The following is a 23500-nucleotide window of genomic DNA, read 5'->3' as shown; positions in this document are numbered from 1 at the left end:
GTGTCAATCACACCCATCCAGACATTACTGAGAGTGACTGCTTGACAGAAACATGAGGATTATGGAAGCTACTAGTTGAGAACTACCCAAGACTTGACTCTACTACCCTACAGACACTTTCAACTCTATGAAATGAGTCTGTACAGTGTAAAAGCAAAGCATTTCACTCTATTTCATATTCAGGCCATGTAAGTTAGCTTTAGCATCCTCTCGTCTGGGCTTTTAGTCCCTCGGCTGTCGCTAAGGCCCTAGTTGGCACCGGTCGAACCATTACCCTGTTGTTCCCGCTGGGGTTCCCTCCCAGCCTGTAGTTGTTGTAGGCCAGATGGCTGTATGGGTTGTACCCCACAAACCCAGGGGTGGTGGGCAATTGCTGATGGAGACAAATGAGACAAAACACGAATGAGAAATGACACAAACAAGGGAGGAAGGGACAAAAAAAAATGAAAAGGAGAACCTGCTTTTGTTTTCTGTCATGATTTGCATAAAACATGCAAAAAGCAGCAATCTTTGATAGCAGCACAACCCTAGCATTACTCTACATCCACTTGTAGCAAAGTCACAGGCACTATGGGTGGTGGTAGTGGGACGCAATGACGTTCTAAAAGGCTTTGTTAATTTTAGGGATCGAGAGTATTTGAGCCAAATCTCATGGTGGCGTACGACCTGAATAATGGATCTCTAACCTTACAAGAATAACAGTTCTGGGACACTAAGAGTGATTAACAGGGATTTGGATCAAATATTTCAACAACACATGATTCAATGCATGTGGAGAAACACATCAAAGCTAAATTACTGTGAATGGTTCTCAGTATCTATTTTAATGTATTTAATGATTAAATGATATGTGAAAGCCTCAAAGCACAAGAGGAGGCTTACACACTTTAAGCTCTAAATGTAGTATTTAATGAATAACCATGAAGGCTTAACTTTGTATGGGTCTACACACTATCAAAATAAAATCGATATTGTGATATGACTTTGTGCGATTGTTAAATTGCGAAAGCTGTGATTTAATTACATATGTGCTGGGTTTCAGACCAGAGATGCAGCACTGTTTGTTTACACGTGCAGCCCATGATAGTGACCAAATCATGAACTGCATGTGTAAATGAACAGTGCCACGCTCCATTCTGAAACCCCCAGTGCATGATTACTTGCCAGCAACCCACCAAAAATAAAAGCTCAACGTTTTTCCTGTTTTTTTGCTGTTTAATGTTTAAAAATTTAGAAATTAAGGAAAACAGTAGTATTGTAATTTTATAGTTGTACTATATAATTATTTTACACTGACAATATTTTCACAATACACATTTTGTTTAATATTTTTAATAAATCACACCAATAATAAGAGTTATTATTATCATTAATATTTTTATCAACAAAAAAAAACATCACTCATTCTAGAATTATTCATTCTTTCTATTCAAGTCACCTAGCAAAAAATCCGGTACTTTTTTCATATAGCAATTTATAAATTGCACATTTTTTCCAAACTGATTAATAGAGCGGTGTTAAGCTGTACACAAAACTAATAAAAGCCACCCCGTGTGATACTGTGACCTTCCCACAATCCTCTCCTCTCAAACGAACCTAAGGTATAGGTTTGGGTGATGGAGGGGAGGGGCCATATGGATGATTGGCATGTCCTGGATACTTACTGTTGTGGGGGCTGGGGTGGGGGCAGGGGTATATGGTGGTCGCTCTGTGAGAGGAAGAGAAGGGAGGAAAATGTAATCGACTTGATTTAATTGGAAAATCATTCACCAGCGGTAAAGCCTACTTATTCGTCACATCGGCATCGGTTCAATATGCACAAATTAATTCACACCACAAATGTTAGTCAATTACATCTACAAGATGCACACCCATATTTACACATTATTTATAGAAAGTGGTGATATTGAACAAAGTCATTTCTGAAGATCTGATAAAGATGGGTGTTTTTTAACGGGGTCAAATCAATCAATTGAAATGTGCTCTTACTTGACATCTTGTTTGTGGGATTGAGGATATCAGGCTATCTCCATCATTTGGTTCTGGAATAGGGCAAAAACAGATTAGACAAATAGGCATGCTTTCTATGTGTGCAAAAACATGATCAACTTGCTCGACCAGCAAACATCTAACTTACACACCAACCTGCTTTTGATCAAATATGTTTTGTTTAAAACAACTATGCACCCACCTGTTTAGCTTTAATGTGGAATTCGAAGACATTGTTTGATTGAACATCCCTCAGTGTGTGTGTTTGGTATAAATAAAGGTGAATTTAATAGGAATTAAATGAGAACTGTTTATGGATCTCAGGCCTGTACTGGGTGAGGATAACGGATAAAATGCTAACGTGCAAAACATCAATGAATGAAAGCGGCTAACACTAACGTTAGCTGAATAACACAACAGTGAAATATCATATGAAAAACAAATTAATATTCGCATTTCAGGCAGAAAATGCATTTGTGTTTAGCGTTTCTTACTTTTTATATATATATTTTTTTTAAAAACACAACCTGGTGTTATAAAAACAGCATTAACGTTAGCTGTTAGCTGTTAGGCTAAGTACCACAGTCCGCCAACCGTTGAATATATGAAAATCATGATACATATAAACAAAAAAGAACGTCATTTTTAAATATGCATGTTTATTATATTAGAACACAGATAACAAGTTGTTTGCTGAAACCAGTAATATGCAATAAAACGCACAACATTACCGAACACTCACCCCAGCTTCTTTGTTCCCTCAATGGTGCTCCGCCAGGATGTGACACATTTGAGCTGCGTCTGACCTGATTTTCCAGTACATTTCTGCCCTCTAGTGGTCACAGTCTAATACTGTACCGAGTCTGACCTGACGCCAGGAGGAGAGAGAGAGATGGACGCAAACTGCAGCCTTGTTGAACATAAGATACTTTTTTTCTATAACATTTAAAAAATCTTACCAACCAAAAAACGTTTGAATGGTGGTGTATATCATCAAACACTTCAATATTTTATCAGATTTTTAGCCGTAAAATCAACGTGAACAGTTTTGAATTTTTTATCAGATTTATAGCAGTAAAATCAATGTGACAAATTTTTACATTTTATTCTCTTTTAAATGTCTCATATTTGTACATTTATGATTGAGACATAATTATCACATAGCTAAATATTACGTGTAATTATAAGCATCTCAGTTTAGATTATAGGCTACATTTACATTTACTGAAATTTTTACATTTAGATGTAAAAGATTACATTGAAAGATAACCCATTCAAGTATAAACAAATAAGACATTTGAAAATGCACTATTTAAATGCTTACCGGTATTTCATTAAATCCAACAAAATAGGGCAGTTTTTCTTACTAAATCTGAACAGATTGGTCTGTTCTCCGTTACACACTTTATTACACATTCGTCACCCTATAAATATTCATTAAATCCATTACATAACACGATATGAAACTTTCCCTTCTGAGCACCATGTCAACATATAATTCACCAATAATCAACAGACTCAATTATGCATTATTTTGATTGATCCATTAGCATCTACTTTGCAGCTCCGTGACACGGCAGATTCAAAAGCGTCATTAAAAAAAGTATAGAGAAACATTCACCACAACCACTTCAAAGATTTATTGGGCAGATATCACTCAATTCATGTAGCACTGTAAACACTTACGTAGAGAAGGCAACATGCTCTAAATAGACCAAGGTATAGGCTTGAAATCCTTTTGTTTGCCTGGTGTCAAAGTAAAGTCGCAAAGTCTCAAGGTATTTTTTCATACACTGCAACAAGTCTTGAACGCACCTGCTGTTTTCGGATGCAAACAATGAGATCAGACGGTTCCTCGAGATAGCCGAAGAACAAGTCTCACTGAAAGCCAGTCCTGTCTGATTGAACGGTCAAAGCAATTGCTTTCGATGTCTTTGATATACCGGTACATATTGTTATAAACATTGTAAACAAGTATAAAAGTAATTTGATAGATATTATTTTACTGATGAGTCCTCGGTCTCTCTGACAAGCTTCATCCCGCAGAATATATCCCATCTTCCTCTGTCCATTGGCCACATTTCTGAAGTAACCAAACCACAGCAAGCCTTTATTTCAGAAGCCATTCATTCACTGAAAAGAGAAGCAGAGAATGTGCTGTCAGATAACGTTCTTTGTGAAACATGCCACTTATTCACAAAGACAAATGTTTCATTTCCATCTGTTTCAGGAGCAATGATGGTAAGTGTCTAATTCGAGTGCTCAGCTTTATCGAACGCAGCATGCATGCGGCAGAGCCTGCGTATGTTATTGATGTGGAGTGTGACACAGACCTCTGTATTGCGGCCTCAGCACACGGTTGTTAGGACAGTCCCGTCTCTGACTGAAGTTGATGTTGGTGCGGATGCAGCGTTGGTGCAGTGGCTGGGTCGGCCGCATGTTGTCACCCATACTCAGGAAGATCTGAGACGGCTGGTTTTGACTGAGGAGACGAAGAGACTGCATCTGAAGAGATATTGGAAAGGCAATTAAGGTGTTAATCTGGGCTATATTCAACATAATAAAATATTATATATTTTTTAAAATAATACTTTTCAACAAAGATGCATTAAATGGATGGAAAGTGAAAGTTAAAAAATATATTTGTTTCAAAGGATTTCTATTTAATAAAATGCTGTTCTTTTGTGAACTTTCCATTCATCAGAGAATCATGGAAAAATAATGGAAAAATAATCATTGTTTGCAGTGTTTTCAACATTGATAATAAGAAATGTTTCTTGAGCAGCAAAACACATATTATAATAATTTCTGAAGAATCATGTGACACTGAAGACTGAGTATTGATGCTGAAAATAGTAATAGTATTCACAATATTACTGTATTTTTGATAAAATAAATGCAGCTTTAGTGAGCAGATGATTCTTTAAAAAAAAATCAAAAGTGTAAAAAAAAAAAGTGTATAAAGTTAAAAGTGGGTATATAATTTGACCTCATACTGAAAGAAATTAAGCAAACAATTATTAATGCACAGCAAGAAATGTCATGCAATTAAATAATTTAAATAAAAGTAAATTGTGATTTTTCATAATATTACGGATTTACTGTTGATCAAATAAGTGCAGCCTTAAAATTTGAAATATAATATAATATAATTTAATATAAAAAAGAGTTTTCAACATGTCACCTCTATCTGTGAGATGTAAATTGGCCTATTCATTAATATCCAGGTGGCTGTCTCAAGGCACGGTGGAATAGTTATCGACCCTTCATATGTGATAAAACGGGAGGTTTCGGGATACAGCTCCTCAATATTGAGCCCCATCAGTAAGTATGCATCATCTGAAAGACATATACAAAACAAGCGATGGCCTGAGATGAATGGCACACACTTACAATATATCTAGACACATTCCTACAGGACAATACATGATATTATCATATGTTATTATTTTGTTCTGATGGCAATGCTGACAGAATAAAATATCACTTCTTATCCGAGACCACCAGGTGGTAATACAAAGCCAAGTTTGTTTTCCCTGTCTTTTTTTCATCATGAGTTATGAAGGTCTTCTACGCAGAAGCAATATTTCACATTCAGACTGTGGAAGCCATTCGATTTAATAATATTGCTGGAGGCAGTTTCAATCAAATGTAATTTAATGTTAACAATAGTAACATTAAATTGAATGCTAATACAATTAATATACTTTTAAATTGAATGCTAATAAAAACCAGCTTTAAAAATGAAAAAGTGTAACAAAATAAAAAAGAGCACCCCCGGCTCCTCTGACATTAGTGACGAAGTACATGGGTGTTTGTGGGCACTTACGTTTATATGTAATCCTTGTAATGGTCTCTCTGCTCAGCATACGGTTTAGAAATACATTTGTAGGCTCTGAAATCTGAAGAGTCAGATATCAAAGAAAACATTTAAAAACAGATTTCTGCAGCTTTTTCTGATGAAAAGGCAGAGTTTCATAAAACATGGTGTTGTTCAGTACATTAATCACATATGACATGAGCGTTAACTTACTGCTGAGATATTTCATTACGGCTTCACCATATCACAAGCATAATCAATAATAGTCTAGTAGAATTTATTTTAGGGGCATCTGGACGTGTTTTTTCCATGTACTGAAGATGAATGGCTTTCATCCATGTGCCTTCATTAGCAGCAGAATGCTGGAGATTCCCCGACATCACGATCACTGCGAAGCGCGATGAAAGTGAACGGGGGGGAGGTGGAGGAGGCTGCAATACTGCAACACCTTCATCTGAACTGTGGCAGTTCTTTCCCAATTTACACAGAAGTCACGATTCAAACCATCAGGGAGGCGACTCCTGCTGCAATCTGCGAGTCGTATGTCATGCTGTGTGATGAGGTTAAATGCCGAGGAATCTCCACCATTATCTCACTTTAGTTTGAAGGAGAAAAGTGGTAAATAAACAGAACTCAAGACAAGACTGACTGGAAAGAGGAATTCGTTAACTAAATTTGTATCCAGTGTCGACAGCATCTGTGATTATAATGGGTTCTGTTTGCTTTTGATGTGACGCTCACATGGCAAAATGTCAGCAGTTAAATCAGCAGTTTTAAAAACACTTCTGAAAACTGTGTCGGACCAACTACCAAAACACACTTGTAACCAATCAGCAGCAAGGGGCGTGTCTACTAATGATGGGGAGGAGAGAGCGCTCAGTCGAACGACTACAGAAAGAGAGATGGCAGATAAAAAACAAAAGAGGAAAATGTCTGCGGAACTTAAAATAAAAAAAAGGCTTACGATCAGGCAAGAGGTAACTCATGTTAATATTGGAGAAGCTAACAGCGCTGGAGGGAAGAACTCAAGGAGCGGGAAGGCCTAAAATCGGACGCTGAGGTTGCTTTATTTCTTCTTGGTAGGCGAGTAACATTGTTTAGCTTTGTTTCACAGAACTAATGGGTGGAGCTATCAAATTTGGGGCGAGATTTGGGGTAGGGGCGTGTTTGTTTTGGTGATTTCCAAATATCAACATTGGCCAAAAATGTTTTTTAAAAACTACTGATCCCACCTTTAAGCAACTGAACGCCAGTGGGCGGGGCCTATGATGCAATGATGCTGATGTACATTGGCTAACAATGGCTGCCGCGTACACATGTACGTTGAGTCCATGAGACCGTAGGATGTCCCATTTAGTAATTTTAGGCTTCAGAAGGGTGCTCAAGAGTGCCCACTTTGCAGTCTATATGTGCCCTCCTCGAAGCGTACTTTTGCCGAGCCCGCACTGAAGCGAGCTCCACAGACTTCTTCCCGACAGTCAAAGCAGCGTTACGTTACAAAAGTGCGGAAGACCGAGAGTGTTTAGGGTGCCATATGGGACAGGGCCTTATTTCAAATAAGCCTACTCTGAAAAAATAGATTAGTGGTTCAATCCCATTCTCCCTTTTCCCAGCATGCATTTGGGCATGAATAATTAATATGCTTTGACCACTTGCCAGTTTTATTTACACTGTTGTTGTTAATTTTGTTATCATGCGTGTGAAGTCAAACAGAAGTCAAGCACTTTACTCTCCATGACATATAAAGGTCTCATAAAAAAAAAAATAATAATAATAAATAAAACAGATTTCATAGAGCTCTTTTTAAGTTGTGACTTCATAAACCTTATTTTTACTTTCTTAACATAGTTATAGTAAGTAAATCTTCATGGATATTTTTTCGCTATCATTTGATAAATCAAAATCTTTTGTAGTGCATTTTACAAGCACAGAATGCATATGCCAAGGCAATACTGATGAATAATGATGAAGAGGTGACTTTGAACAAAACAATAAAAAGCTTTTAGTGATTATGTTTTATCCTGGCAGTCAATTATAAAATCTTTTTCTGGCCTCGTGCACCAAGGATGCACATTTTTGCCCAAGATACGGTAATTGTTATCAGAAAAGTATTTTATTTATTTTGCGCCCATCAAAAATATGATTCTCATTTGTCATTGAGTATTGTCATTTATTTTTTAGTTAATTTAGATTCGTATAAATGAATTATATTTTATTAGTTTGTTCCCGAAGCAACATGAGCAACATGGATGCATGATGAATGTAGTGGATATGAAACAATGGGGGCAAAATACTGCAGATTTTTATATTTGCTTAACTTTTGAGAAGAAAAACGGATTAAAAAGCTCATCTAAGAGCAAATTCTATTTGACTATTATATGTTACATTTCCAGTATTTGTTAAAAGTAGCATTGCTTTAATAATAGGGCATGGGAAATTCCAATGAATAAAAAGACTACATTATATAATGCTTTAAAAAATACCAAATCATTACGTTAGAACTTTTATGGCATGTTGATTCATGTGCATTAATATTTGACCTGATCTGTTCAGTGAACTGTATATAATGTTTGCTAAAGATAAATGGAGTTTAAGACTGATTATGAAGTGTCTCCTTTCCACTGTATACATTTAAAGCAACGAATCTACTAACCTTCATGAAGATAGAAACAACTGCAATTCCATTAGGACTCCTGGCGGCATCACTGTAATTTAAATACAAATCCTGATTATAATGGATGAGTTGCACCTGCGAAAAGAAAAAAGGAAGAAATGTGACTTCCAGTAAAACACTAACAAACACCTGCTAGGTAAAAGTGTACACGGAGCCAAACCATTGTGACTGTACGACTGCCTGCAATCTAATTTCAAAACAGCCGTTATCCATAAAATATGCCCATAAATGATGTGTATATAACAGCATATCTCCATTAACTTCCTTTATGTCAGCCTGTAATCTCGTGTGACACTGTAATGAGGGTCAGTACATTCATCCGAATAAATATTTTGCTGTGTGTTGTGTATAAATTGTTAATGAATTGTTAATGGGAACATTATGAAGCTCCTTTATGCTCCTCCATCCTGCTTTATTGTTCTTTCAGCGCAGCTCAATGAAAGCAGAGAGATGGAAGCCAGGAAATCTGCTGCTTAATTTTCAGTGGCTCAAAATTGCATTGGAACTCATTAGAAAATATGCTTCAGTCATCAGTTATAATGAGCTTGCTTGTCAGCTTCAGAATGAAGTTGTTGGAAAGCTGCTACCCATATAACCTCATTTGGATTAGGAAAATGAAGAGAAGCTGCTGACTTCAGTGAAATCAGAGGTGAGGTGAGGATCACAGAGGGACGCCGCACATCTTTGCGCCAAGATAAGGTGTAAACATTTCGACTCATTAAAATTATTTGATATTTCTGGCACAAATTGATGTTCTTGACAGTTTGAAAACTGGCTGTTGTTGTGCATTAATAATTGTTTGCTCTCTTTCAGTATTAAACTATATACACACTGTTTTTTAAACTTTATGGACTTCTACTTTTACACTTTTTAATGTTTTTGAAAACATAAAAAAACATGTTAGTATTATTGTTGTTAAGAAAAATTTATAATTATTATCAATGTGGAAAACAGTGTACACTTTTTTTCAAGGTTCTTCAAAAGAACAGCGTTTATCTGAAATAGAAAGCTTTTCTAACATAATAAACGTTTTCACTTTGGATCAATTTAATGCAGCTTTGCAGATTAAAACACCAAACAACAACAAAACGGTAGTGTATAATGTTACAAAAGCTTCCTACTTCAGATAAATGCCTTTCTTTTCAACTTTCTATTCATCAAAGAATCCTGAAAATTATTGTACACAACTGTTTTCAACATTGATAATAATAATATATGTTTATTTAGCAGCAAATCATCATATTATAATTCTTTCTGAAGGATCATGTGACACTGAAGACTGGAGTAATGATGCTGAAAATTCAGCTTTGTCATCACAAGGATAAAGTAAATTTAAAAAATATATTCAAATAAAAAATGTATTTATTTTAAATTGTCATATTTCACAGTATTCCTGTTTTTACTGTTTTTTTAATCAAATAATGCAGCATTGGTGAGCATAAGAGACTTATTTTAAAAACATTTACAAAATCTTCCACAGTATATGCATTGCATTTTTATATATATTGTTGAATAGATTAATAGATTCAGACAAAATTTGAGTGTCAAGAACTAGGCTCCACAAAAGCTTTAAGCAGCACGAGATGGATGTGGTCCGTCTGTTCTCAGCCTGTTTTTCCTCACTATAAACATGTCCATTTAAAGCACATGACCAATTCATATCCTGGAAAAGTGCAAACTGGAAGATGACTCATTGCTTTATGTTTTTATTTAGCCTGTTCTAAAAGCAAAATCACTTCCATAATCCTGACTTTTGCCCCTAATCCTGAATAAAAAAGACTTTATTAATGCAAACTCAGTGACAAAGCACAATACACACATTTTCAGAGAAATCACAAATTTATCACTCTAGTGAAAATTGCAACAATTGTTTTGGCTTTGGAATTTCTTTGATCTGCTCAAATGATATCTCATTGTCTTATTCTGTTTCATGTTGTCGAAGGAAAGCGGACTGAGGGAAGGAGATTTTTTCATTTCTAGTGTAAAACTAATTGGATAAAAGGGACTAATTTCGCAATTTTGCCAACTCCATTAACTTCAGTGCCAGTACTTCGAGGGTCTGTCGCCGCATCCAGACGTTTGAAGGAAGACAGGTTTAATTGAATCCCACAGAAGTGATGTATTTCCAGGCTCTATGTTGGCTCACCTCTCCAGGGAAGGCCTGGCCGTTGAGCAGGTGCTCTGAGCCCCGGCTGTCCTCGCTGCCAAAGTGAAGCCGGATCTCCTCCAGCCGGTAGCTGTAGCTCAGCGGCCCGCCAGAGATGTTCACCAGATGTGACTTGTCTGGGCGCAGGGACACGTGTCGGCCCGTGTTATACATCGTTCCACTGACCTGAAAAAAAAACAAACATGTCTGGATCAGACATTCTTATTTCTGACCTTTTATGCTAAAACAATATTAAGTGATTATGTTTACATTTGGGAGGACAAAGGTGAAGCCGTTTTCACCTGGCTAGGCTAAAAGGCATTACATGCACTGTTTGACATTGTTCCTCCCGTACAGGGAATTCCTGGAAAAATATGCACTAACACAGTGAACACATTAGTTAATTCTGATGGACCGAGGTTTTTCCAGGTAAACCTTGTTGACAGGTGCAACTGCTGAGGTAGGAATTCAAATGGTTTGAAAGACGAAAGCCTATAAATGGAAAACAACACCTGGAATATTTTGCCTTTACTTGATTTTAACTTTGCTAGTTATGATTACTAATTGAGACAAAAATGTGTCTTGTTATGGCGCCCTAGTGATCAGAACATCTTTGTAAACAGCTGAGAGTGTTCGTGAATATATCATAATGGGAGATTTCAAATTATAGTCGCCTCATTCGTGATAGAGACAGTTTAAGAAGTGCTGATCCCTCAGGAACATGAGATTGAGCGATACATTTAGCCTGACGTTTCATAGGATAAATTCTGAGCAAGAGGTAATTACGATCACTTTGAACTGTATCTCTGAAATAATTTAGAATAAAATGTCAACTTAAGCTGAACTATAATACTAGGAATGACACCCATAATTCACAGCATTAATCACAACTGTCCACTGAAACACAGAAGACTGTGGAACCCCTTTTCCAGCCCTTTTTCCTCATAATTGCAATTTTTATTTCACATAATTGAGTGACTTTATATCTCACAACTGTGACTTTATCTCAGTTGTCACTTTATTTCTCACAATTGCAACTTTAATTGCGACTTTATATCTCACAACTGCCACTTTATTTTTCACCAAGATAATTTTAGTTATATTTATACTATTATAGAATTAGCTTATTTTTATATATTTTTATTTTTATTTTAGTTTACGGTTTAGTAATTTTGTAATGTTCTTTTGTAATTTTTATTTGTTTTTTCAATATTTCTATTTAGCTTCAATTTATATTGATTTCAGTTTTAGTTTTAGTAAATATCATTCAACTTAAATGTATTTTATTTCAGTTAGTTAAAAACAGAAAAAATTGTTAGTTTACAATTTTCACCTAATATTTATATTTCAGCTTTTTTCAATTAGAAAAAAATATCTTTTAATAGTTTTAGTTAACAATAACAACACTGTATTTCAAAGATGTGACTATATTATATTTCATATTTTAACAATTCACAATGACCTGAACTAAAGAGATATGGGAAAAAAATTCAGTAAGAATGAATGAGTGCCATGTCTATCTAAAAGAGACCATAAACTTTTCCATTACAGCCTACAGTTTTCATGCATACATTCCATTATTTAACAGCCCTCTGGTTACCAACGCCACTAACCAATCAAACTGACTTGAATTCATGGAGAACATTTAGGTCTCCAATGGAATTTTCTCTAGGAATAACATCAACAACTCCCCACATAACGCAGTCATAACAAGCTCAAAGGAGCAGTGCATACATAAATGTAATTGGGTCTCTTGAAATAAGAGCAGAAAAACCTCCAGAGGAAAACAACAGCACACTTTTATTCCGGGTGTCTGACTAAGTCTAAGGTACTACTGAGAGAAGATGAACTAGGGTATATTATCCATATGCACAACCTCTTGGAGCTTCACTGGAGAATTCCTCAGTGACAGGCCCTGTCAGCACAGATGGCGAGCCTGCCTAATCTCCCCCAGCAGATGCACAGCAGCATTAATCATAAAACAGGATGTTAAATGAGGAATTAACTCCTTCCTTTCCCTCCTCTATGGAATAAATCCACCCCTTTGTACTCAAGATCTGACAACAACCGCCTGAATCCCTTTAGAGGTCAGAGTTATATCTGTTGTATACCAACCATCAATAATCAAACGCTGCATTTGTGTCTGGTAAATGAGTTTAGTCACACTAATCTGCTGACCGACTGCAGGTGCACTTCACTGAAAGCAAATGGCATGCAATTTTGCACGCCGTAGAGAATTAGCTATCTCATTAGAGCACCGTTGTAACAAACTAACAGTAGTGGAGCATTAGCCATCTTCAAAGGTTTCATTTGGAAGGCTTCACTATTATGCTTGGCAAAAAATAATTGAAGATATGCTTCATTGGCCAATAGAGGTATATAAAAAAGTCACCCAATTAATTAAGATTCAGCAACAAACCAAACAGCTCGCTGTCTAAACAACAGCCATAGAAGTAAATACAGAATGTGATTAGATTTGACAAATGGACCGCTAAGCTGGGGTTATGCCGTGTGACCCGATCTTGTCAAAATTCCAGTGAATTATGCAGTGTCCTAAACTGAAAAATGTGTGACTCTACATCTTCTACCAGTTTAATGGTGAAAAAGCCACTCTATGATTAAACGGGTATTATAGAAAGGATTATGCTGCAACCGTCAATCACAGTGTCAGTGTTATTTTAAGAAAATACAACCAAGAGCCTTCCAGTATCCTTTCTTGTACTTACCTTATGTTGCCCTGCATTGAGTCGTAGTGGGTTGAGGAAGGGGTCAAAAATCATTCGACTGGTTTCGATGTTGACAGGCGACTGTCTCTTGCCAATCGCGCACAGGTTCCAGGCAGTGTTAACTAATCCCCAGAAAGATGGCACTAGTAAAATATAAACATAAAAAGTGAAGTTTAGAGCATTTGCTTTAAATTTCAGGAGGAGAATGTTGCGTTTGCCGTTTTGTAATGGGTCATGATCTGATTGGCGGGGGATATGTTTGGGATTATCTCAAATTGCTCATCCCGAATTTCCTCCGTTAGCCCCATCCATGGTGTAGATGTTGTTTTTGCGTTTGGATCTAGTGGTTGATATCCTTTGAGACAACATTTTGACGAGCAATCAATTTTACCACTTAATTACCAGGCGCAGCGACGGTTCTCTTTTGAGGTCATTATTGTGCATCCAAATAAGAGAACTGCATGTTAATGCGATTCGCTTCGCAGAAACAAACTCAAGAAAAAAAAAGAAACACAGATGGAATTAGTCACATTAGACACACAGCCAAAGGACATACTTGACCTTATATGATTAATTTATTCTCTGAGATGTTTCACAGTCTTTAAACAGTAAACAACTTTATTGCTGATTGGAATGAAATTTTTATTATAGTGCATTGAACCTCAAACCTCATATTGGTTGTTTTGAAAATTAATATGACCAAGATCAAGGGAGGAGCCCAACATCTAGGAAGTCTCTGAGCCCGATATTAACGATCGCGCATGGTCTAAAGCGCAGGGTGCAAGCCACTTTTGCTAGTTTAACATCGGGAAAAATGGTCGGCGCGCGCCTGGTCTAAAAGGGTTGTCCCTATTCTCTTTACGAGTAATGGGTGTGTTTTGGGCGTAACATGCAAAAAAACAATCAGAGTCTCTTCTCACTTTCCCTTTAAGAGACAGTTGCACTCACGCCATGTCGGATTCGAGAGTGGAAAGACTGAACGTGTCTCCAGAGAGGAAACAGAACTGCTCGTGCGCGAGGTTAAATCGCGCCTGCAGACCATCTACGGGACAGGCCGGATTCCACCATATCTTTATGTACACAATAATAATCTTTTACATTGTAATCCTTTTATTTTTAATATTTTGGATAGTTTGTGTGCTGCTGCACGTCCCTGTGTGTGTAATAAGCAGAGTGTCCGCGCGTTGTGGACCAGCCCGCCTATAGGCTGCACATAACTAACGCGCTCTTCAAATAAATAAATAAAAGTCAATGGCGCAGTCTATTTCAGTTGCCTCAAAATAGCAAGTTTTCAGACCAGCACGCCCATGGGCGCAAATGCATTTGCTATTTAAACAACGTGGCGCAGGGCGTGAAAATGATAACTGTGTCGGGCTGAAACTAGCAAAAAACACTTGCCTGGCGCCGAATTGCGCCGGGTGTATGATCCTTTAAAAGGATCTAAGCTAAAAATAAATGTTCTGTCATGACTGGGTGTATTTTTGAACTATCCCTTTAACTGAATCCAGTATGAGGTTAGTGGCAGGAGAGCGAGCGCAGATGATATTGTGACCCTGACCTCCACACTGGCCACGTCAAACTCATTAGATCACCAAGAGCTTGGATGCTTGAATGCAAAGAGTATCAACTTTTGTCCCCATAGGCTGAGATTATAAACAGATTTATCCAGCATGAACAAGCGATCCCCGACCTGATTTTCCTCTCATCCTGCCTGGCTCTGCAGGAGTGAAACCGGACTGGGCAACGTGATGTGTTGCCTTATTAAATCAGAATGAGAAAATGCATTAGATACAAAGATTACGCCATACTAGGAAGCTGTGGAACAAGCTCTGTTCCTTCGAATGCATGAAAGCTATTTACGCGCTATTCGTGTATTTTCAGCATCTCTTTGTACAGTGACCCAAATAAATGATTGTTCCCAAAACTGTGATCTAACTAAGGTGTAATCCTGCTTTTGTCTGGGATCCTAACAGCCACTGAGCTCATTAGGTGGAATTGCTTTTTTTCACTTCTCACTTTCACTGCCTCTCTGTGCTTTCTTAAATGTCAAGGACAGACAGAATATGCAACTGCTTATAAAATTGAAGGAGGAACGAGTAAGATGTGCTTATTTATCTTAGACTCAGCTCAGCTCATAATTCAACATGTAAGATGGCAAAATTCTAAAGCCAGGTTTCCGGACACTAGTTGTATCATCTTGATCTTGAACTGGAAAATGGAGAAATACAAAAACTGTAAATATGAACATATTCATACATTTAATTTTTTTATATATTTATTTTATTCTATAATATTTTGTCTATAATAAACATTAAAACTAATAACTATTCAAAAAAAGTAAATTTAGGCATCACAACATCATAATGCACATAATGAAGGATATTTAATTTGAGATTTGTTAAGATTACATCTTATACTATTATTAAATTAAAGATTAAATTAAAAAAAATCAAGTATGAACAATTAAGTATCCAATATCATCCATTATACAGTATGTCCAATATGGACTGATTTTAAAATATTTTACAATATCTGATAGTGGTCGATATGGTAAAGATATATCATGCATTCTTTAAAAAAAAAAGAAAAAAAAGAAAAGAAAATCAAACCATGCATTCAACAAAATATAAATCAACAGCAGCAGCCAGAGTTTATGTTTAAGTTCCTGTGAGTGTGTTGGTATTTTTTAGCTGAACATTCTCTGAATCCATTGTTAAGGTCAGCAGAGCGTTTTGAGCTATGATGCTAACACTCTGTCATATCCAGAGTGATATAGTGATTTTACTGTAGCAATTGATGAGTGGTAGACAGATGGCACCCTCATCCTCAGGGATCTGTGCCAGATTTGGCTTTGGGTTCAATACATTAATGAGAACTCTGTCAAAGTGCTTTTTAGGTATGACGGGACAAATACATCAACAATGCAAGGCGCTGAGGTTACATCACACTGAAAGCTGCATAAAGTCTTAATTATGGAAGATGCACATTCATTTTAATGCTACAAATATGTATTTTTACATATTCTCTTGGCTTTACATGTTTCTCCAACTGAAGATTTTTTTAACAGTGCAGTTTTCTAGATGAAGAGAAAGACATTAAATCGTTTTGCTTTGTTCAGGTTTTCTTACACAATGTTTGTTAATACCCCTGAGCACGAGTGCTGATGGGAGATAGCTGGACATATACATTTAATCACAGTATAATGGTGAACTGCTTCTTTGGTTTCGCTAATAGCACATAAATGCAATCACCTGAAACATCAGCCCAACACTTAATTGTTGTTTCTTTTTTAAATGTTAAAAGCAAGCAAAAGCTTTCCACTTTATATTGTTGACTTTTTGAAGAAAGTCTTTTATCATTTATCTGATCAAAAACAGTGAGAAAAACAGGAACATTGTGAAACACTACCATTTTAAAATAAAGTTTTTTTTTTCCATTTAGACATTTTAAATTGTAATTTACTCCTGTGATGGCAAAGCTGCTGAAAATCCCAGCACCATTACTCCAGTCTTCAGAGTTACACGATCCTTCAGAAATCATTCTAATATGCTGAATGCACACACACTGTCTCTGGTTTTGCTTGTGAAATATAACACATGTTGTGCAAGTGAGACAAGTTTTCACCATGCATTTTAAAAGTAGAACATCTCATAGCAGCTTCAGCATAACCCTCAGGAGAACAGAAGAGATGTTCTCACGCAATTAACAATGTAAGAACGTTCTGCCACTATGTAAGCATATAATGAGAGTGTGCCAAAAACAGGACAGAAATATTCATTCATGCTATGCACAGATTAAAGAGAAGTTCATATCTCACAAGAGTGAAATAAAGTCCATGACTGAAAATAGCCATGTCCATCATGAGACTTTTTGGTGTATCACATTTAACTGATAAGACAAAATTATAAAATGGAAAAGGGTTTTTTCCTTCTAAACTCAAATTAGTCTCTCAAACGTCTTAAAATAAAACTGGCCCTTTTTAATTGTACGATATGAAAGCAAATTTGTGGCTGACATGATCAAAGTGACTGAGAGTAACATTTTATTCCTGTTGTATGATGAATCCATCATAAATGCACTTAAAGCTGATGTGTGTAATCTTTTTAGTGCTAAATACTTCCTCCTATTGAATATGCTATAAGGAAGCCAAGTTGTAAGGTTGATTTAGCTAAAAAGTGTCAACGCTGTCTCATGGTGCTTTCAAAGAATTTCCTTTTTTTTGAGCATCCGACCACAACAATGTAGCAACAGTGGCTCAACCAATGACGTGCGCTTGGGGGCGGGTTATCTATTTGCCTGACCAATGATAGAGAAAAAAAAATCCCAGTTTGAAAAAAAATTATTGTTTCCATTTCATTTGGTGGTGCAGAAATTACACACTTCCCCTATAAGTACAACTTCAACTTCACTTCACAACTACGTATGCCTGATATTGTACAATAAGATCAGATTTAACCATAACTGATATATTCTTTGACTTACTGAACAAGTGTCACAAGCGCTTAAGGCAAACACTAAAGTTTAAAAGATTACTACTAAACCGTTGCCTTTAGTATTTGGACAAGCAAAAGAGTGTTTTACTTGTGAGCAGATGAATCCAACATGCTCTGGGAAACGGATGATGTTCGCTCTTTGAATGCTTTCTCGTCCTCTTTCTTTCATAGTCCCTTTTTAAGTCTCAAGGACATTTATGCAATATAAATCCAGAGTTTTTCTCCCTCGCAGAACGCTTAATAAAGAGGTAAATTTATGTGCAATGCATATATTTATGAGTTGCTATAGGGCTTACTTGATATCCCTTACAACCATGATTGATGCTGCAATGCTGTGTCCTTGCAAGTAGATCTAGCATAACTTTTTTTTTTCTTTTTTAAAATATAAAGACCCTTCTTTGTGAATTAGTAGGAATTGTATGGATCTGTCCCCTATATAGCTTCTTGTTCAAAGGGCTCTTTTGCTGGTTACATACATTACTGACTGACTACATAATTAAGTACTTCGAATAAAACTCATAAAGTGTCTCAGACCTCTGCTTCAATAGTAAGCATTAATCAGTTGAGACCACAAGCTGTAAAAATAGATTAAGCTATAACCAGGCCCACACGGGATCAGCGCCCGCAGAACAAGATGTGCAGAGAATTAATTCATCCAGTGTTCTACGCCTGCGTGTTCAACTCTATTCTATATGATTGGATTATTATTACATTTTACAATGTTTAAATCCATTTTGCCAAATTCTACAGATTTTGTATCAGAAAATGCTAATCAGAAAAAGTCAGACTATACACTTCTATTCAAAAGTTTTTAAATGTTTTTGAACCAAGTCTCATTTGCTCACCAAGTCTACATTTATTTGATTAAAAACACAGTAAAAACTGTTACAGTAAATGTTTATCTTTTAATATTATTTTAAAATGCACATTTTCTGTGGTGTCAAAGAGTCAAAAGAGTTTTTAGCATCATTACTCCAGTCTTCAGTGTCACATGATCATTCAGAAATCATTAAAAATTTTAACATGTCTTATTATTATTAATTTTGAAATTGTTTGTGCTGCTTAATACTTTTGTGGAAACCGTGATATATTTTTTGAGTAGAAAATCAGAAGAACAGTAGCCTGATTATATGAAATTTTTGTGGTTTTAATGAATATTTGCTGAATTAATGTACTTTAAAAACCAGTGTCTTGGTAACGCATAACAAGTAATGGGAGTTACATAATCAGTATGGATGTGCCCGAAGCCTAAATCCGAATTCGGAAAGGCACAGAAAATGAGTAACGCATTACGGGCCCCCTAAAAGTTAGGCTTGTTAAATGTTGGTTACATTACAGTGCATCAGATTTCACTTCTCACGTGAAGATAGTAAGGAAGGAGAGAAGACTGACAGGGTGGACGATTTGGTGTACAACAGATCCTGAGCGTCATTGACCAATATCTTATCTTGTAAAATGTGTGGTCAGTACAGCCGCTCCCTATATAAGTGTGATCGCAAATTCGAAAGTGAAAGAAAAGCGTGTGCATTCAGAAGCCATTTCAATACCCTGCATATTGACACCCGCAAATTAATATAATTACCCAAATATAATTGCGAAAGAAAGAAAAATCATATTTTTTTCACTTTACCATGTCCCTTTAGGGACTCCATAGAATGCATCATTTCCTTTTCGAACATAGCATTTGTCTTCGGCCACATCCCTAACAAAATAGCTTACTTTTTCAAATAAGTAACAAAGTTAGACTAATTGTGAGCATGCATTTACTCATCTCATTTGCACAAAAACAGATTCAGTATTCTTCAAAATGAATAAAAACATTGAACTGCAAACTCTGAATATTACGCAAACCTGCAATAATTAAATATGCTAAATTACACAAATATACTTTTTTAATTTCCCTTTATTAACCAATTTCTTTCCTGGTGACCTTCAATGATTCAATTCAACCATAACAATAAGCAAAAAAATGTGTTTATTGCTGATGAAAAAGTGCTGAAATGTTACATTTTCTAGCGAAAACGTCCACCCCCAGCATGGCAGCACAGGTTTGAGCTTTTTGTAGCTTTTTAGTGTGAAAGGGCCTTTCCATTTGCCTAAATAAAACTTTTTTTGTTATTTAAAAACAAGAAAACCCAGCCCAGGTGAGAAAATGGCACACATTACTTTCCATAAAAAATAACTATAATGCAATTAGTTACTTTTTGTAAACCAATATTGTAACATTACTTCAGTAACTTCCCCCACAGTTAAAAACTGTACATAAAACAAAGATTGTTGGAGTATGTTTTACAAGAAAAGTCTTTCAGTCTTTCTATATAAAAAAATCAATCACTGATTTATTGTAAAAAAAAACAGACTGGGTGAGTGTCTGGAAAACTTGTTTGAAACAATCATTGTTTTTGCACACAATTCCGTTTGATGATTAGTATTACACACTTCAGCTTTCAAGTTCACTGTGGCGAGCAGGACGAGGTCGAGGGCCGTGTATTGTTTATTAGTGTATATATTAGTATTGTTTAGTTATTTTATTAAAATCTTTGGAATGTTAGCCGGCTCCCGCCTCCTTCTTCCCATAACATCTAACATTGTTACATTCACTTTTAAAATAACCTCTATCTAGCACGTATCATTTAACAACCTTAAAGGTATCAGGCTAACTAATCTAGTGAAATGTAAGCACTGTAAACTCCCCATTTAATCTCCCAATTATGATGCATCATGCAACACTTGCAAAGTCCTGTTAAATACCGTTCACACTGTTGGTGTAAAATCCACCTCCTTCACACCTTGTTTACATACATTAAAAGTGCGAATCAAACAGAATAAAATATTCATTGGCATCCTGAAGTTTTATGTGCTATAAGTCAACACTCAAAGCCTCTGCATATCTTGCGAGTCTTAGTGTGGCAAGCAGCACGACTCTTGACAAGACACATTCTGCATACTATCATACTGTTTTCTTTTCTTTTTTTTTTTTTAAAGGCTTACCTGGTATAAAGCTCCCTTGGACAAGATCTTTGTATGCCCACCAACCATCGTGCAGCTTTGATGACACTGGCTGTGCTGCGGGAAAAGAAGAGATTCACACATCACTCACCCACGGCTCTTTGAAAATACAGTCACACCTGTAATAGACCCCAACTCCCCACGGAGAGGAGTTTCTGCTGTCAAATGAGAGGATGAAATTGTCTCTAATGCTACAAGGCACATCAAAAAGTCTTTTTGAGGCAAAACTCTAGACCAAAAAAATTAATAAATAGAAAATTAGCATGCAAATTTATAAAGACAATATTTGCCAATCGCACCGCTTAATTGCAAGAAGAATAAAAAGCACATTTGTAAGATGACAACAGATGCATGCTGGATCCTCTGCTCTGGGCCCTGTCGGAGGAGCTGGAAAGTAGGTCACAGAGGCAGCAGACTCCAGCATTCTGAATTCACTCTGTTATCTCACATCACTATTCCCCTCACCTCTCTCCCTCTGGCTTCAGGCTGCAGCTTGCATCATATCCACTGCCAAGTCAAGCACTCAGGGCTGCTCTTTAATACACCACACCACAGCTCTACTCTCAAGCCAGGTTGCTTTGATGTGCCCGTTGTGAACGGGGCGGAGGATTGGAGCCCAATTTTCTTCCACCCCAATTTATTGACATCTGTATCTGAGATATGAGAAGCTTGTGCACTTTCACTTATGTGGCTCGAAGGAATCTGCCATTTCTGAGGCTCTGGTCTAGAAGCATCGAGAGCCACGGATTTGCTGTAAGTGCAGGTGCTGCTGAGATTCATACTCCGAGAGATTTGCGAAATGCTGACACTCGATTGAGCCGGCTACCCATATATCCTCTCTGCTGTGTGTGGCTCCCTGTGAGATATTGAACTAAACATAAAAAGGCTTGTATATTATTTTACACCGCACGTTTTTGGACACTGAGTCACTTTTATTGGCTGGAATAAGGAAAATAATCCTCATGCATTTAATGATTTTGATTTTCCCTCACACTCTCAGCCATCGGCATTCCATACTAGACTGACCTCGAATCACACTTCAACTTCCTTTCAAACATACATTACGGGTTTTTCTGTTGAAACCTTTCATGCACATATCTTGCTCTTTGAAGATCTAACTTGTGTCTGTTTTTATATAGATGCCCATCCCCAGGAGGAAGGATGACGTCAAACTCAGAATTGCCAAAACAAACTGGGTACTTCACTAGTGCTTAAGAACATAAGAACACATAGACTCTAGATGAGCTTTACTTTGAGGATCATGCCTCACTGACAACCTTTCTCGATTTTTTTAATACACATGTTTGTCTTGTGTCCCTTTTAATGTCTTTATTTTTTGGTTTCTTAGCAGTAAAAATCCTTTTATAGTGTTTAATTTAACAATAATATGTTTGTACTCTTTAGAGAAAGATCACATTTGAGAAAAGTATGACAAAGATGAAAAGGATTGAGAACCGAAAAGAAAGCAGTTGAAACCAGTCTAAGATGGTTTGACTGATTTTTAAAAGAGTTTCGGCACTTTTTAGCTGATTAGCCTGGCAGATCACCTGGACCACCTGAAGACCAACTCGGCCAGGCTGGGAAGCCATTTTAAACCACATTCAAATCCAGCAAACTCTTAAATTTGGTTTAAGACTATATTCTTCGAATCCCTGGTCATTCTTTTCTCAAAACCTATGTTGTTGTTGTTTAGCAAGTAATACAAGAAAACATAGCTATGCAGGAAATTACATTTTTGGGATGCAATTTTCCCTCCAAATCCCTGCTGTTCCATTTAAAATCTTTTCATTTTTGAGATGACGACCTTGTTGGAAACCCCCCCCCCCATAAGCTAGAACCAGCCTATCTGATCTCACAGTCAGGTCAAACTGTTCTACTGGTTTTATAAGATAGACCAACATTATTTGGCTGGAAGACCATCTTAATAGCTAAAGTCTGCTAAAACTAGCACCAGTCTGGCTTCAGAATGTTTTTTTTTTTTTAGCAGGACAGTCAGTTAACAATCGCTTCAGTCAGTAAATATTCAGCATTTTGTTATGAGAAAAAGTAAAAAAGGACACATTCAATGTAATAATTATGTAGCTTTGGATGTTATGCATTGCCAGCATAATAACAATTCTGTGAACAGTTTACCTTCTACAAAGATGGCATTAACGTTGAGAATCAGAATGAACTCCCAAACGTGCGGCATTCTTCATTTAGTCCATCAGGTAATAATTAACTTGATAACACTTGGTCAAAGTCTGAAGCGTCATTCCCCGCGAGCGACGCTGACTCGCGAGCTCCCGTCATTCTCAAATATGATGAACATCGTCCTCTCCAAAGGATGCGACCCACCGCGCAGATTTACTATACAATTTACTAAACGATAGTCCACTTGACAGTTCACAGCGTAGAAACTTGAAAGTCCAGACACCGACCTCTTGCCTGGTATCGCGAAAACCAAATTAGACCAAGCCTATATCTTTATTTATCCTTGTTTGTGCTGTTAGGTTAGTCGTGGATGGTGTTTGCGGCGTTACCTGACAGGGCGCGCGGATCTGAGGTTTAGCGCGTGCTAATCCCCCTGCAGGCGGGGCTCGCGCTCCCGTGACGCTCGCTTGAGAATGCGGTTAGTTTTGACATCTATTCAAACTCTAATGC

The 23500-nt window shown here is 36.8% G+C and overlaps 2 protein-coding genes across 5 annotated transcripts in view; both read right to left on the bottom strand.

Annotated features, from left to right (window-relative positions):
• Nucleotides 1–3029, bottom strand: part of smarce1 (SWI/SNF related BAF chromatin remodeling complex subunit E1) — an 8299-nt gene extending 5270 nt beyond the window's left edge. The window contains exons 1-4 of one of the 4 annotated variants that reach the window (XM_079619046.1): nucleotides 2732–3029; nucleotides 1990–2042; nucleotides 1665–1708; nucleotides 275–373 (exon numbers count right to left, since the gene is read on the bottom strand). In XM_079619046.1, coding sequence (XP_079475172.1) covers nucleotides 275–373; nucleotides 1665–1708; nucleotides 1990–1996 — 150 coding nt within the window. In that variant the 5' untranslated portion in view covers nucleotides 1997–2042; nucleotides 2732–3029. Of the gene's footprint in view, nucleotides 1–274; nucleotides 374–1664; nucleotides 1709–1989; nucleotides 2043–2720 lie in introns of all 4 variants that reach the window. The other 3 variants (XM_079619044.1, XM_079619047.1, XM_079619045.1) reach the window with 3 other exon arrangements.
• Nucleotides 2987–23500, bottom strand: ca10b (carbonic anhydrase Xb). The gene is made up of 9 exons (XM_079619127.1): nucleotides 22991–23500; nucleotides 20840–20914; nucleotides 13356–13498; nucleotides 10630–10815; nucleotides 8463–8558; nucleotides 5819–5891; nucleotides 5174–5328; nucleotides 4323–4494; nucleotides 2987–4122 (listed from the first exon to the last, which is right to left on the bottom strand). Exons 1-9 carry the CDS (start codon nucleotides 23046–23048, stop codon nucleotides 4100–4102), a joined length of 981 nt encoding a protein of 326 aa, XP_079475253.1. The 5' UTR covers nucleotides 23049–23500; the 3' UTR covers nucleotides 2987–4099.

This window comes from Phoxinus phoxinus (assembly GCF_949152265.1).
Source record: "Phoxinus phoxinus genome assembly, chromosome: 1".
In the NCBI taxonomy this organism is placed as follows: Eukaryota; Metazoa; Chordata; class Actinopteri; order Cypriniformes; family Leuciscidae; genus Phoxinus; species Phoxinus phoxinus.
This window is presented reverse-complemented; position numbering and strand designations above follow the sequence as displayed.

Bases quoted from the DNA above. Each gene is read 5' to 3' on its own strand.
- ca10b (XM_079619127.1), bottom strand. From the start codon at position 23,048: ATGCCGCACGTTTGGGAGTTCATTCTGATTCTCAACGTTAATGCCATC. The intron at 10,816-13,355 runs GTAAGTACAAGA...TTTTTTTTTCAG, and splicing joins TCAATGCAGGGCAACATAAG to GTCAGTGGAACGATGTATAA. The intron at 4,123-4,322 runs GTCTGTGTCACA...TTCTCTTTTCAG, and splicing joins GCTGAGGCCGCAATACAGAG to TGAATGAATGGCTTCTGAAA.